This window comes from Acomys minous (genome assembly GCF_964271855.1).
Source record: "Acomys minous genome assembly, chromosome: 10".
Taxonomy (NCBI): Eukaryota; Metazoa; Chordata; class Mammalia; order Rodentia; family Muridae; genus Acomys; species Acomys minous.
The window spans coordinates 29,437,868-29,452,500 of NC_140491.1; the positions used below are offsets into that span (position 1 = coordinate 29,437,868).

A 14,633-nucleotide genomic window follows, 5' to 3' on the forward strand; every position below is an offset into this window, starting at 1 on the left:
TGGTGTGGTTTTAATCCTGAGCATCCTGGAGGAGGTGATTTCTAGAGGGGACCATGAACAAGACGCGCTGCCCTGTCCGAAGAGCCAGACCTGAACAAAAGCCTCACCACAGCCCCTCCTTCCCTCGCTGTCAGTGACAGACCTGAGATACAAGAGAAGAGGTGTGGCATGGAGCAAGGGTGTCAGAGCACCTGAGCTTAGTCCAAGCTCCTCAGCAATTCTTCTGCAGCTTTTACTCTATGATTGCAGAGATCAACTATGAAGAGCACCTTTGGAGATGAACTGTCCTGGCCATTCATGAGTGACCTCCCCGAGTTCTCCTCTATGCAATGCCACCATGACCTCTGTGCTGGCCACATCTATACAAAGCAGCCCATGCAGTCTACGGCTCGTGTACCTTGGGCCCGAGGATCTTCTTGCCTCTGAGCCTGGAAGAGCCAGACTTCTTGGACAAGGCATGGCTCTAGCTCCAGCTTCAGCTACCGTGTGACGAGCCATCTTCCCTATGGCACAGTTGGCACCTGTTGTGCTCTGTCTTGGATATGTCTATTCTTCTGATGCACTTGAAACCAGTATCATCTCCATACAAGGGTGAAGAAAGTGCATTAGCTTTAGTTTGGGAAGCACCTTGCAGGCAGAGGTTGGGTCTCCCTGGGTACAGTATTTGCACAAAGCCTTCAGTCCCTGGTGGTTGGACAAGTAGATAGATGACCAGATGGGTAGACACACAGCATTGTGGACTTAAGGTGTGTGAGACATAGTGATCTGCAATATGATGACACATTTGGAAGCAGAATTTCTGAAGTGAGCTCCTGCTGTAGATAGACGTGCGTGGACACATAATTCAATCTCTGGGAGCTTCATTTTCACGATGTGAAATCCACTCTCTGCCCTGTCCCACTTATCTAGGAGGCCCAGGGGTCTGAAGGCATCACCAATAGTGCCTCGGTTCTGGATTCTTCCTGACTTTAGCCAATGGGAGACCCCAGGGCATGAGCATGAGGTGGCTATTTTCATTGCACCCTCTGCAGCTCCCTCCTGAAGCTGCCTCAGTGAACCCATCAGCTGCCCTTCCACTCTGTCCCTGAAGCCTAGTCACCCTCCCTTCACCCTTCTCAGTACAAGGACAGCACTCCTTCCTTCCATACCCAACTACCCCCCACCATCTTTTGCACTCCACCTGCTCACAATTTCCAAAAGATCACATTACACTATCCTCAAATTCTCTAATATGAGGACTCTGTTTCTTCCTGGACCTCCAGAAAACACAAGGAAGCATCCTGTATAATTCCCAGAGTCTTTGACTAGATTAAGCCCAGTCATCGGTCGTTGATGTAAAGCACTTACTGCATGCTCCCAGAGTCACTGCTGCTGCTAATTTATATGGTAAATGGAGTTAATGATCCCTCCTCTGAGGGTGAAGAGTGGACTCAAATAAAATGCGGTGGCTGACGCAAAGCGGTATGTATACAAATGAAACTACCAGTAAATATTTTATGGAAAAGTCACAGAGAAATGAAAAGCATCCCATCTCCAGCCTGCTTCAGCAAGCCTATGGACTCCTCGGAGCAGAGCCAATGAAGCCTGGGCTAATGCTCCCTAGGTGCCCAGGGAAAGCGTACAATTGCACGCGAGGGAAAAGCAGACTCCGTGCGTGTTTGCTCAGCTCCCCAGGGCAGATGGGATGAACGCTGACAGAAGGAGGACAGCATGTCCGGGGAGGGGGAGTCCCTCCCCCACCCTGTGCCAGAAATAAACCAATTTTTGACCTACATTGGTTTGCTTCCTCTCTCTTCTTTTAGGCCAGCGCCTGCATCAAATCCTACAAAGAAGCAGAGGTAGCATGTTCCAACAGAACTGAAACAGGATGCATAAGGCCCAGTAACCAGTTTGTTTTTGTCTCCACAGGCTGAGTTGAAGATCCCTCTCATTTGCCAGTTGCCAGGGACCATGAACAACGGGTAAGTACCAGGCAGCCCTTTAAGCTTCAACTTGTATCTTCTAAAGCAATGGTTCTCAGCCCTCCTAATGCCCCTACCCTCTACCACAATTCCTTGTATTATGATGACCCAACCATAATTTTTTTTGCTACTTCATAACTGTAATTTCCCTATGGTCATGAATACTAATGTAAACATCTGATATGCAACCCCCAAAACCGGTTGTGTCCCACTGGTTGAGAACTTCTGTTCTAGAGAAAACGGAAGCCACAGCATGTATGATGCATCAATGGTAGTGCCCATCATGCCTCAGTTGGAAGGAGATTTCCTAGGAGACAGGGGTTGCTGTGTGCTTGGGTATCCAGTAGCAGCATTTTTGTGCAAAGGACACTTGTTCTGGTCCAGCATAGGTGTGCAAGTAGAACAGGACTGAGATCCCAGACACTCCTGCAGAAACATCAAAAGTCACTCACAGCCTGTGTTTGGTATAAATAAGCACCCAGTGATTCCCACAGAATAAAACCTAGAACTCTGCTTTCTTCATATGCAAAGCTGGATTAAGGGATGTAATTGGTTTACAATAACCAAATGTGTACAGAAAAACTCAACCATAGCTCGTGTCTGTGAATATAGGGGGGTGAAGCAGCAGTCTTAAATGCTTAAGGAATATCTATAATAATTCGATGAGCGAAAATTTGATATGCCGTGATGCTTAATTTGAGCCATCAATCTGGTTAGATTAAGAAATGCAAAGGAATTCGCGAAGCACACCGTTGGCCATGTCTGTGACGCAGTCTCTAGAGACAGCTAGAGCCTGAGGGATCCAGCCTACTGAATGGATCAACTTCCTAATGGATCCCACACATACTGGGAGGTGGTAAAAAGTAGGTGTGGAGTCTGACATGTCATCTTATCCACTGTGATGGCTGCTATATATGAAGCCACAAGCAGGGTGGATTTTTTCCTCCCTTTAGTTGTTTCAAATATGTTGTCACAGAGATGTGAAAAATGACAGATACGGGTACCAACTCTGAACTCTACTTATTTAGATATGTATTGGCCTTACCTACTTTTTTGGCTTGGTTACATGGCATCATGGTCTGGTATAAACTGTGAAGCATGTTGATAAGACCAGAGAAAATGTGTTAAGGTCAGCTCAGCTGTGTGTCTTTCAACCCTGTGCTCCATCACTTCACAGGTGCATGATGTTGGGGGAGTTACCCAACTCTGTGGATGGCTGAGAAATTACAGAGCCTTCTGGAATGCCAGACATGGCCTAGAGTAGGGAGAACAATTTGGCTCTCAGTGGCTCTGAGATCCCAGAGGAGCACTTGGTGGCAATCAGCAAATAGTTCCATCTGGAAAATGGGTGCTAGGTTAGAGCAGGTTGTGGCTATAATCCACAGACTGCCATGGGGGTCAGTGCTGGGCAGCCTAACCTCTGGAACACTGGATGTAGGACCTAGATCCTCTCTATTTTTTTTTTGAGACAGGCTTTCTCTGTCCTTTGTAGTCCAGGCTAGCCTTGAACCCTGTGATCCTCCTGCCTTTGCCTCCCTGAGTGCTGGGATTACTGACTTGCGCCACTGCATCCAGCTTCTGGAGCCCATCCTTATTCTCACCACAGAGGAATGAGCAGGGGGACTCCCTGGCATACAGCCTGCAGATGGGCTTGTCACCTGGACCACAATTCAAATCAGAGGGTCTCAGCCACCTTTGCTCTCTGTGACCACAGAGCATGCATACTTATAACATCCTTAGTGTCGCTGAACTTCAGTTCTCATGGCCAGTCTTTGCCTGGAAAAAAACACAGGATGCAGTAGTGGAAGTCCAGTTCACTACAAGGGCACAGGAAGGCCAGGGTTGGGAGAGAGGCAGTGCTGCTGTCATCTGTGGCTTTGCCTAAATGGGATGAGTTCTCGAAGCCCAAACTGTGATCTAGGATAAATGTAGAGAAGTGCAATTTCACATATGGCATGTGCATTAGAGGTTTGTGGTGAAGGAATAAACCAAAAAACAGGTGCCCAGGGGCTGTCATAACGAACTGTCCCAATTAGTAGGGGCTTAAGACAGTAGAAATTCATTCTTTCATGCTTTGGAATGGTCTAAATTCAAAAGGAGGTGTTGGCAGAGTGATGTTGGCTCTGCAGGCCCTAGGGGAAAGTCCTCTCTGCTACCCCCAACTTCCGTTGACTCCCAGCATCCCTTGGCTTGTAGTTGTATCCCTCTGATCCCATCCTTTTCTAATAGCATCCTATGACATCTAGTGACATACTTGTCTCAAATCTCCCTCCATCTCTATAAAGACACTGCCATTTAATTTAAAGATTTCCCTAGAGTAAATCCATAATTATTTCATATCACAATCTTCAGTTACATCTGCAAGGACCCTTTCTCCAAATAAGGGCACACTCACAAGTACCAGGAACCCAAATGAGAATGTATTTCAGAACCACTGGCCAGCCCATAGCAGAGCAGGCTTTATTCTCAGACCCACATCCTCTGTGGGGAGCAATGTGGAATTTCATTGGCCATTCCTGAGGAAACTTGTTGAGTTCCCACCTCACCAGTATTTGAGATGTTTTTCCCCTTGATCTCTCATTCCATCCTATGATGATGCCTCCTTTATTGAGAGGAGAGCTCACCCCTCTCAAGAAGGATTTTGGTAGTTTGGTTTTAGTCGGATGCCTATCATCTTGGGAATGGCTTTTAAAAATACTTTCTAAAGTGTATCTTAATGATTTCTGACTTAAAGCACCCTTCCATATGAAGCTACCTGGAAGGTCATTTCCATCCCCTCATATGCACTGGCATTCTCTGGGGATGAGTTAATTTGGAGCCACCCACTTACCTGTTTCCTTGTCCTACACCTCAGCAGTCAGAACCCGCTTTGCTACATTGCCAAAACTCAGAGTATATGTATCTACATCAATGCAAACTTCTCTTTACTCTTTTCTCTTCTGCATGCTCAGATCAGCTAGTCGATACAGAGTGGCTGCCGGTCAGGCCTAAGACAGAAAGAGAACACTAAAGAACACACACAGACACACACAGACACACACACACACACAGACACACACACACACACATGACATGAAGACATGCATAACAGTTCTCCATAAATGAAAGCTAAGCTAACTCTGTATTCTCTCTTCTGGTCTCACAGCCCGGGGTTTCCCGACCCACTGTCCAGGGTTTCCTGACCAATGGTTCCTGATCTGTGGTATTGTGTCACTCTAACCACAGACTGAATCAGCGCTGCTGTTACCCTGGAGCCTATAAGAAATCCAAAATCCCAAGCTCCAGGCTAAGCACCCTGAATCAGATTCTGAGCTTTTAAAGGCTCCAGGAGTGCTAGACTAGTCCACAGTTCCCAGCCTCATTTCTGGGTAACTGTAGTTGTCACCAAGATATAATCAGAGAAGAAAGATAGCTTCTCTAGGAGTGCAGCTTGAAGTGCAGAACCTTGACTCTCACACAGAGTGCTGCTCTGGGTGCCTCTCTGTGCCCCATCCCTACAGGGTAGGGGGACGGGTAGGAGGCACCACTTCCTTAATCACTAACCTAGTTAACTCCAGGTGGCATATTGTAACCCCGAGGGACATTAGAATTCTGAGGCAACTTCCAGGAAACAGTCTCCACGTCTTTCTGCAGGCCAGGAAAACTAGAACACCAATGCACGTTTGAAATCATGATCCCTCAACCTGAAATTCATTACAATTCTATACCTGAATTTCAAATGACCTTTGCAACCAGGACTCAAGTCCTTCCTCTGTGTGTTTGCCAGCTTGGGTTGCTACAAGGAAATGTCTTAGCTGGTTGACTCATAAACAACCGAAGCATGTTACTCACAGTTCTGCAGCCTGGACAGCCACAGTTCAAGGTACAAGCAGGGTTGGTCTCCAGTAAGGCATCTTCTTCCTGGCCCATAGCTGCAATCTCTTTGCTGTGTTCTTATGTGGGAAAAAGGACAGGAAGAGTGTTCTGGGGCTTCTCTTGTGGAGGCAAAAGTGGTACTTGGGAACTTTGCCACTGTGACCTGATCACCTCCTTACAGTCCCATCCTTTACGTAGATTTTAACCTGTGGTTTTGAGGAACACAAACTGAAGGGACTCTGGACAGCTTGACTCTGGCAGGTCTTGCCCTTCCCCCACCCCCTCTGCCTTGCTAAAACCCACTGAATTATATTCCTAAAGCTAGCCTCCAAGGTCCATTCCCTTATTTGGCCACTTCCTCCTTCCGAGTGTGACTACCAAGGTCCAGCTATCAAAGTATAAAAGTACAGCAATCCAAACTATTGCGCTAATCAAAGACAATACAAGTAGTAAACATTGAACCCCTACTCTGATCTACCCAATGGACAGGACATTCTCCACAGTTACGTGGAGAGCGGGGACTGACTCTGACATGAACTCTGGTGCCCCATATTTGAGCACCCCCTCTTCCTGGGGAAGCCTGATGACACTCAAAGAAAGAATAAGCAGGCTACCAAGATGAGACTTGATAGCCTATGGCCATATAGTGGGGGAGGAGGTTCCCCCTCGGTCATAGAACTAGGGGAGGGGAATAGGGTAAAAGCAGGAGGGAGGGAGGAACGGTAGAATACAAGTGATAGGAGTAACAATTGATTCATAATCTGAATAAATTAATAAAATAAAATAAACAAAAAAAAAACAAAAAAATAAATAAATAAAAGAGCCTTCAGGCTCTTCCCTCCGGGTCACCACAGTTTTGTATATATGGTTGGCCCCCGTGTGTAGGCTGTTTCTGCAGAATAAACATTCTTTGTTTTTACATACAAAAAAAAAAAGTACAGCAATCAAAAGCCCCCTTTGGCTCATGTAATTAACATGTCCAATTAAAATCAAACACCTCATCCTAACACGGGGTTCCCCTTTCCCTTTATAAACTGCCCTTTGCCTCTGGGTCTGTCTGGTCTACCCAGAGGCAGTCCTTTGTCCCATTTTAGGATAAATGCTCCTTACCCCTCTCCCCTGCCTCTTCTCTCCTCTCTTTTGTCCTCTTCTTCTCTATCTTCCTCTCTCTCCTGTCTTTGTTCCTTGTCCCTGCTTTCTGTCCCTCTGGGACAAATAAACCTTTTTTGTGCTGAGAACTTGGTCTGAGAACTCGGTCTTGGCAGTCCTGAACCGATACTTTTTCTTTCACAAACAGTTAAATCATTATGGGATTTCCCATTAGGGACTTTTATAATGAACGAATTCATTAATTGATTGATTACTACAAATGAAGGGTGGTAGAGAAGTAGACAGTATCCACACACACAGGTAAGTATATTTTACCTTCCTGGGTATTGCACCAGTACACGCACGTACACACTGCACTTAGGTACAGATATGCCGTACAAGTCTCTGCCACATCTTTCTACACAATTCCATCAGTCTATCAAAAGCATTTGCTCACCTCACCCATGCTTTATGGCTTTCCATGCAGCACACTGATGGCTTCCCTAGAGATCCATCCAACTGCATGAAGCCCCCTCAGCCCTTTTCTAGCACGACGGTGCTTTCAGAGGTGACTACATGTGCCTGCTTGCTGCCTGTAACACATCAGAGCTGACAAAAGGAGCCTTTGCTTTCTTGTGTTCCCTCATCCTTGTTAATGGACAGACCTCAAAACCTTGGTGCTATAGTTCCATGTGTCTTGGAGCAGACAAAGTCACTTGGGTGATACCTTCCAGGCCCTTTCCAAAGAGTTATGCCCTGGCTGGGACCCTCTGGAGCCCCAAGCAGAGGACATGATCATGTGTCCTAGCCTGGGGCATGCTGGAACTGTAGGCAGCCCCAGTGCCTACAGTGAAATGTGCTAAAAGACACAAAAATAAATTGGGTTCGTCTGACATTAAAATCATCCTAGTATTGATGGAAATTTAAGAAAAATATCCAAAAGTAAATTTTTTTAAATGGAAAATCTCCAAGTACCCCTACACTCATGCTTATCCACTATTCTGCTACTGACTTCTGAAATCAATTTTATGAATCTGTCGATGTTTAAGACCCTGTATCATTTCCAGTAACCTGTTCAAAAACTCTTATTTTATTATGAGCATTGGGATGTGTGATTAAACTTTTCTCTAAATCACACTGGGGTAAGACTGCTACTCAAATCAGTTGGCTGATGTCCTCCTTACATTTTCAAAGTAAGATCTGGAAATACTGAGAGACATTCATAGCTTATTTTTCAGCAAAGTCTGACCAGCAAACTCCACTTTGCAACTCTATCCATGTGTCTCACTGCAGAATAACCAGGAGTTGCCCCAGATATCAATGAGCACGTTTTAGAGCACATAGCACACAGGCCATATGGTTTTTCATTCACAATATTCTAAATTCCCAGCAGCAAGAACCTTGGTGAAGAGTGGTAGGCCCATATTTCAGTGAGTTATTTTACGTCTCCCTCGGTCTTGCATAGGTAAAGAGCTACCTACAGAGCCTTATGTGGCAGTTTTATCACCAGGATTAAACTGGACTCTGGGAATATGAGAATGGGCTGGTGGACGTTGCCCAGCTGTCAGTTTTCTGTGTCTGCCATATGTGGCACAATTCAATGCTCCAGCCTATGGTTCCATGGGAACACAGGTACACATCATTTGATAACTTAGTGCTTCTTTCTTTGCATGAGGGAGTTTATCTTTCATGTTTGCTTGTTTTGGAAAGTCGTAGTGGTAATTTAAACAAAACAATAAAATAAGAATGAGAGAGAGAGAGAAGGGGGCAATCTAAGAGGAATGGAATGGGAGTGCCACCCCCTCAGCAACATCGCTGTGAGACACACTTAAAACTCAGTCCAAATATTCTTGGGGAAAGAGCTCACTACCTTCTAAGATGGCTAGGTAGGAAGTGTCATGAACATTCCTGCCTGCTGGCATTGACAAAGGCAACCCCATGTTTGGGTACCTAGTCATAAGCCCTTTGCATCTTGCTAATCAAAATGATACTCCCCTAGCTCATTTTCTCACTTAACTCAGTGTCTAACCATGGCAGTGAAAGGCTAAAGAGAATACAAAGGTCGTTGGCCACCTTTGCATGCCAGGAACTGTGCTCATCACTCATCCTGGGACCCAGGCAGTGCTCTAGGATGCTCTGCATTCAAATCCCCTTCCCAGGTCACCACACAAGATTTCCATTAGGGCTACAATGTTTCCAAATCTAGAGCCCTGTGTTAAAGCAACACATATCTGACTCCAAAATCCACGTGGTAGTTTGAATGAAAATGGTACCCACAGGCTTCTGTATTTGAATAGTTGGTCACAAGTCAGTAGAGCCCTTTGGCCTTGTTGGAGGATGTGTGTCACCAGGCAGGGGGTGGGGAGGGGGCTTTGAGGTTTTAAAAACAAATGCCATTTTCAGTTAGCCATCTCTACCTCACACATGTGGGTGAGGTGTGAGTTCTCAGCTACTAATCCAGTGCCGTGCCTGCCTGCCTGCCTGCCTGCTGCCATGCTCCCCACCATGGTGGTCATGGATTCTAACCCCCTGAAACAGTGAGCCTCTAACTAAACACTTTCTTTTATAAGTTTCTTTGGTCATGGTGTTTTGCCATGGCAATTGAAAAGTAACTAAGACTCCACAATCATGTACCATGTTAAGCTGTTTCCAATGATTATCTGCAATGATTAAGACCAAATTCTTCATGTATTTCTTGTCAGAGACATGTCACCAAATTGAATGACAGCTTTGCTTGTTAGAGGAATACATATTCTTAACAACCTTTGTGTGACAAAATTTACTCAACTCCAAAATAGAGATGCTTATAAAGTCCCTCTCAGAGAAGCTCATCATAGTGTCTGGCACCCCAGAAATGCTCAATAGTTATTTCCCTCTTCTGTGGGAATGATAAAATGAAACTCCATGTAAACTCCAGGTCATTATTTTCCTTCATAACATGTGTGAACAGCCACTGTGTTCTGCCTCAGAGAGCAGCTTCATTTTGATTTGCAGGAATTAATAAGTGTAAACCCTACAGAATCCCGGGGAAATGAGGAGGAGTGATTTTGGCACCCTGAGATCAGAATCCTACACCCAGCTGAGCAGTCGGGATGGCTGCCCTCCTAGTTTCCCAGAAGTAATTAGGAACCAACTCTCGGGCCAGCTCGACCCATCCTGATGCCGAGGAAGCTGCCATGCTAGGGCTCGGGGGGTGTGGTGCACTGGTAATTAAAAAATTGCAAGCTGTGCAAGGAGCACAGCTGAGATCCACAGAGAGAGTTTTCCAGAGGTTGCAGACATGGCCAGAGATGCTGTTGCAGGAGCAGCAGGTAAGATCGGTCCCGAGAAAAATGAAGATGGCCCATGATGGGAAATGATGCTTTCAGGGCAGCCTTCCTCACCTCTGACAGCAAACTATATGGGGAAGGAACTGACAGACTCGTCTCACTATAACTGAATGAACTTCCCGCTGAACAAACTTAGTCTCCAGGAGGACTGCCTGGAAGTTTTGACTTTTCTGGGTTATAACTTTTTAAAGTGTCACATGGAATAAAGAGGGCTATGGTATATTTTAATATTTAAGTTTATTGTTCTGGCCAGAGATCAGAGTCCTATGTGCAGCTGGGCAGTCAGGATGGCTGCCCTCCTAGGTCCCTAGAAGTAATTAGAAACCAACTGACCCTCGAGCGCCATACTTTTCATTAAGAGGACATGCCTGGAAAGGAATAATTTAAGACTTGAACGCAAACCAGAGCCTAGCGTAGCTGTCCTATGGAAAGCTCCACCCAGCATCAGATTGAAACAGACGCTGAGACACGCTGAGACTCACAGCTTTTGTGGGTCCCTAGTAAGGGAGCCAGGGCTGTCTCTGATGTGGACTCTGTTGCCTGCATTTTGATCACTCCCCCCTGGCAGGGCTGCCTTGCCCAGGCACAGGGGAAGAGGATGCTCTCAGTTTTGATGTGACTTCATGTGCTGGGGTGGGTTGTTGTCAGGGGATGAGGGGGGATGGGGGAGGCTCCCCTCTCTTGAGGAGCAGAAGAGGGGGAAGGGTGAAAAGAAAGAGAGAGTAGGACTGGGAAGAGAAGAGGTAAGGGGCTATGGTCAGGATGTAAAGTGAATAAATGAATTAATTTTTTTTTAAAGAGAAAGATGAAGGCTTTGGTTTTACTGATGGGTCCAAACGATTCAGTTCAGAACAGCATGGATCATTGCTTTGATCCTGAGGCAAGGCAGACCATCAGGTAGTGTGGCAGGGCTTGTGCACCTCTGGACATGAATCAGAGAGAGAGAATGACTGTTGGTAGTTTTCCTCATTTTTCCAATTTAATTATAACCAGGGTCCAGCCCATGAGATTGTACTGTTTATGTCCAGTGTGGGTCTTCCCTTAAGACTGCTCTTTAATAACCATCCAGACATTTCTTAGCAAGACAGGTCAAGGTAATAATTAACAACCACAGTTATCACCACATAAGTAATCTATATGCATTATGGAACATTATAAAACACAAAAACATATACATAAACAAATACCAACGATAAAAACCACTAGCTGAGGCCATCACAAGCGGTGAATATTACTGAGTGTTTCCTTTCACAGTTTGTTTTCTCTTTGTGAGTTGCCTGATGTGGGTATGAGGAACAAAACTCAGATCCTATAGAAGAACAAACGCTCTTAACTGCTGAGCCATCTCCCCAGCCTCCTTTGTATTACAAATATTTCCCAATGTTACTGAAGTCACATTTTTAAACTAAACAATCATCTGTTGTCTAGACAGCCCATGTGTGACAGTTAGTGTTAATTATCAACTGGACAAGATCTGGAATTACCTCTGAGACACACCTGTGAGCCTCCAGACACACCTGTGGGGGATGACTTAACCTCTGGGCATTCCCATGATGCCTTGTGTTGATTAGGTTAATTGAAATAAGAAGACCAACTTATAAGTGGGCAGCACCATTCCTTGGACTTGGGATCCTGGACTTTATAATAAAGGAGATGGGGGAGTGAGCACCAGTATTCATCTCTCTCTCTGCTTCGTGGTTGGGGATGAAATATGAGCAGATGTTCCAGGCTCCTGCTACTTTGACTTCCCACCCTGATGGACACTGCCCTGAGCTGTGAGCTAAAACAAACCCTTTTCTCCCTTAAGTTGCTTTTGTCCGGTATTTCGTCACAGCAACAGAGAAAGAAATTAGGGCACCATATTTAATATGGCTTCTTTTACCAGAAAATAGTACAACTCATGATCAAATCTGGGAAAATTAATTGAGCAAGGCCAAAATAGTAAGACACTATATGTTATTAGTGGGAATCAGGGAGGAAGCAAAAGCCTTTCTGAGACTCTAATGAGGTAGGTCAGTGGGAAGCTGGATCACACTGACAGTTCATAATGTTCAGGATATAACTACTTAACTTAATATTTGTTGCATAATATTTAAACATATACATTTGCTGAAATCTTGGGTTTATGTCAGGGTCTCAATGAAGGCTGGTCAGCAGTCTATACCTTGTTTTATCCCAGCTGTCTCCTGCAGGTAAGATGTAGGAAAGTTGACTCCAAAGAAAGAATTGGTCCTGTTCAACTGAGATCTAAGTGGTAAAAGAGTTGAGTTTTGCATGTCTAAGGTGAGAAACCAATGTCAACACAGACATCCTAGAAAACACACCGATTGGGAAGTAAAAAGGGGGTTCTGAGGCCTGAGGTCTGAGGTCTAGGTGCTTCGAACTTTCTGGTTAAGAAAGACCTTAACAAAGAACAAAGGAGACACAGTCACGTGCTAAGTGGTGTGCTGCTGAGCCTGAGCGCCTCCTACTCGGTTCTGCATGGTTGCTTTTCATGCTTCTCTATCCGTTTTTTTAAGAGGAAAAAAAAATATTTTTTTCCTGAGATTTTGCAAGCATAAAAGGAATTCTGCTGAGCTAATCCATGAAAGCAGATATTAAAGTCAAACATTTGCTTAGTTGTCACAGTGGAGCAACTAAAGACTTCTGTGATTAAGAGTTCAAACTCCAGAACAATCTGATGGCAGTGTTATCTCTGCTGCTTACCAGCTGCGACACTTTAGACACTTATTTTGTCTCTCTAGTGCTGTTTTTGCTATTAAATAAAAACCATAGCAATGGTAGCTATCTCAAAGCATTGTCAAGGTGTTAAATGGCTTGGCACGTACAATGTGTTTTTGCACTATGGCCAGCACAGAGGGTGCATTCTGTAGATGAGGTTTTCTAAATACCACAACAATCTTTCCACTCACTTGCTTTTCTGTCATGTAACCTGAACTCAAACCCTCCAGAGACAAGTCTTCTTCCCTCTGTCTTATAAATGGCATGATCGTGTGATAGTTAATCAACAAAATGTGATGAAAGACATCGGGGACAGGCTCAGGGATTTCATTTAAATATCCATACACCTCTACTTTCCATCTAGGGAGTCTGCAACTACCAAATTGTGTACTATAATCACTGTGCCATGAGATCCCCAGCCATACAGAGAAGCCCCATGAAACAAGGGCACCAGGCATCAGGCATGAGAGTCAACAAGCCACCTTTAGCATTCATCCTGGTCTACCGTCTCAATAGACTGGCACCGATGAACCCAAAAGGAATCCAACCAGTTGATAACCAAAAGCTAAAATAAACAAACAAACACATGTCCGAACTACTGACCAAACTAACAAACGCATCAATGAATCAATGAATGAATGACCTTGAGCTACTACTTTAGCGTACTATGTTTGACAGAACTCAATGCTCAGAGCAGATAGCCTGTTTATTTTAGCCATTGTAATGACCACTCACACAAGGCCTATGCTGTTAGATGTTAAAACTCAGTTTTGAGTTCATACAACTTGAGGATGGGGGAATCATTCATTCTAGATGAGACTGACAGTAAATGAACTACCACTAGTGTGCAAGCAGTATATAAAGACGTCCACTAGGGATATCCAGAGTGCTAAGAAAGCACAGCGGGTCACATGGTTTTTCTATGGACTGACTATTGCAAGAGCTTTCCTGGGCAGATATAAAGAAGTATCTTTTTGTCTCATATAGTATCACCAGGATGGGACTCTGGACTCCCCTCAGCTCCCTAGGCCTTGTGATCACCACTAAAAGAATTCAGATAAGGCAGAGTGTAGTGTGAACGACAAGGTTTACTTTAGAGTAAAGGGAAGAACTCTCAGGAGTGAGAGCTCTACCTCAAAAGATGAGAATGGACAATGGCCAAAGAGACTACTGTGGGACAGTTGTGGAGCAGAGCATACCCTCAAAGGGTGAGAGTGGCCAGTGGCAGTGAGACCATTGTGCCTACCTACATGTTAAGCAGGAATTTATAGTATTTCTAAAATCTCTGGAATTGCAGGTTTTTCTGAGGAATGTTTTCCTGTTCAGGAGACTAATATCCCCATTTGAGTAACCGTTAAATGAGGTGACAGTAGGCTGCCTTTGTTCTTTACCAAAAAACTTCCGACTAGAAAATGATCTTATGACCTTCCAGGCATTTCAGAGATGCATGCCCCACCCCCAGGCCAGAAATCACCATGCTTCTAACCAGCCATGGCAGTTCTTTGTCTTTAAACCTCAGATGGTGGGGCAGGAAACCATCCCAAATGATCCCTGAGCCCACAAATATCTATCACCCAGCAATAAGGCACCAAAGTTCAAAGAAATGACTCCATCCAAGTCTAACTCAGTGAACCAATGAGCTTATTGAGGTTGCTTATACAGCTCCATAGCTGCATTA

The 14,633-nt window shown here is 44.9% G+C and overlaps 1 protein-coding gene across 3 annotated transcripts in view; it reads left to right on the plus strand.

The window, feature by feature from the left end:
* The window catches only part of CLNK (cytokine dependent hematopoietic cell linker), a 217,716-nt gene that overhangs the window by 66,040 nt on the left and 137,043 nt on the right, over positions 1 to 14,633 (plus strand). For all 3 annotated transcript variants that reach the window (XM_084798064.1, XM_084798063.1, XM_084798065.1), the window contains exon 2: positions 1,909 to 1,961. In XM_084798064.1, coding sequence (XP_084654190.1) covers positions 1,951 to 1,961 — 11 coding nt within the window. In that variant the 5' untranslated portion in view covers positions 1,909 to 1,950. The remainder of the gene's footprint in view (positions 1 to 1,908; positions 1,962 to 14,633) is intronic.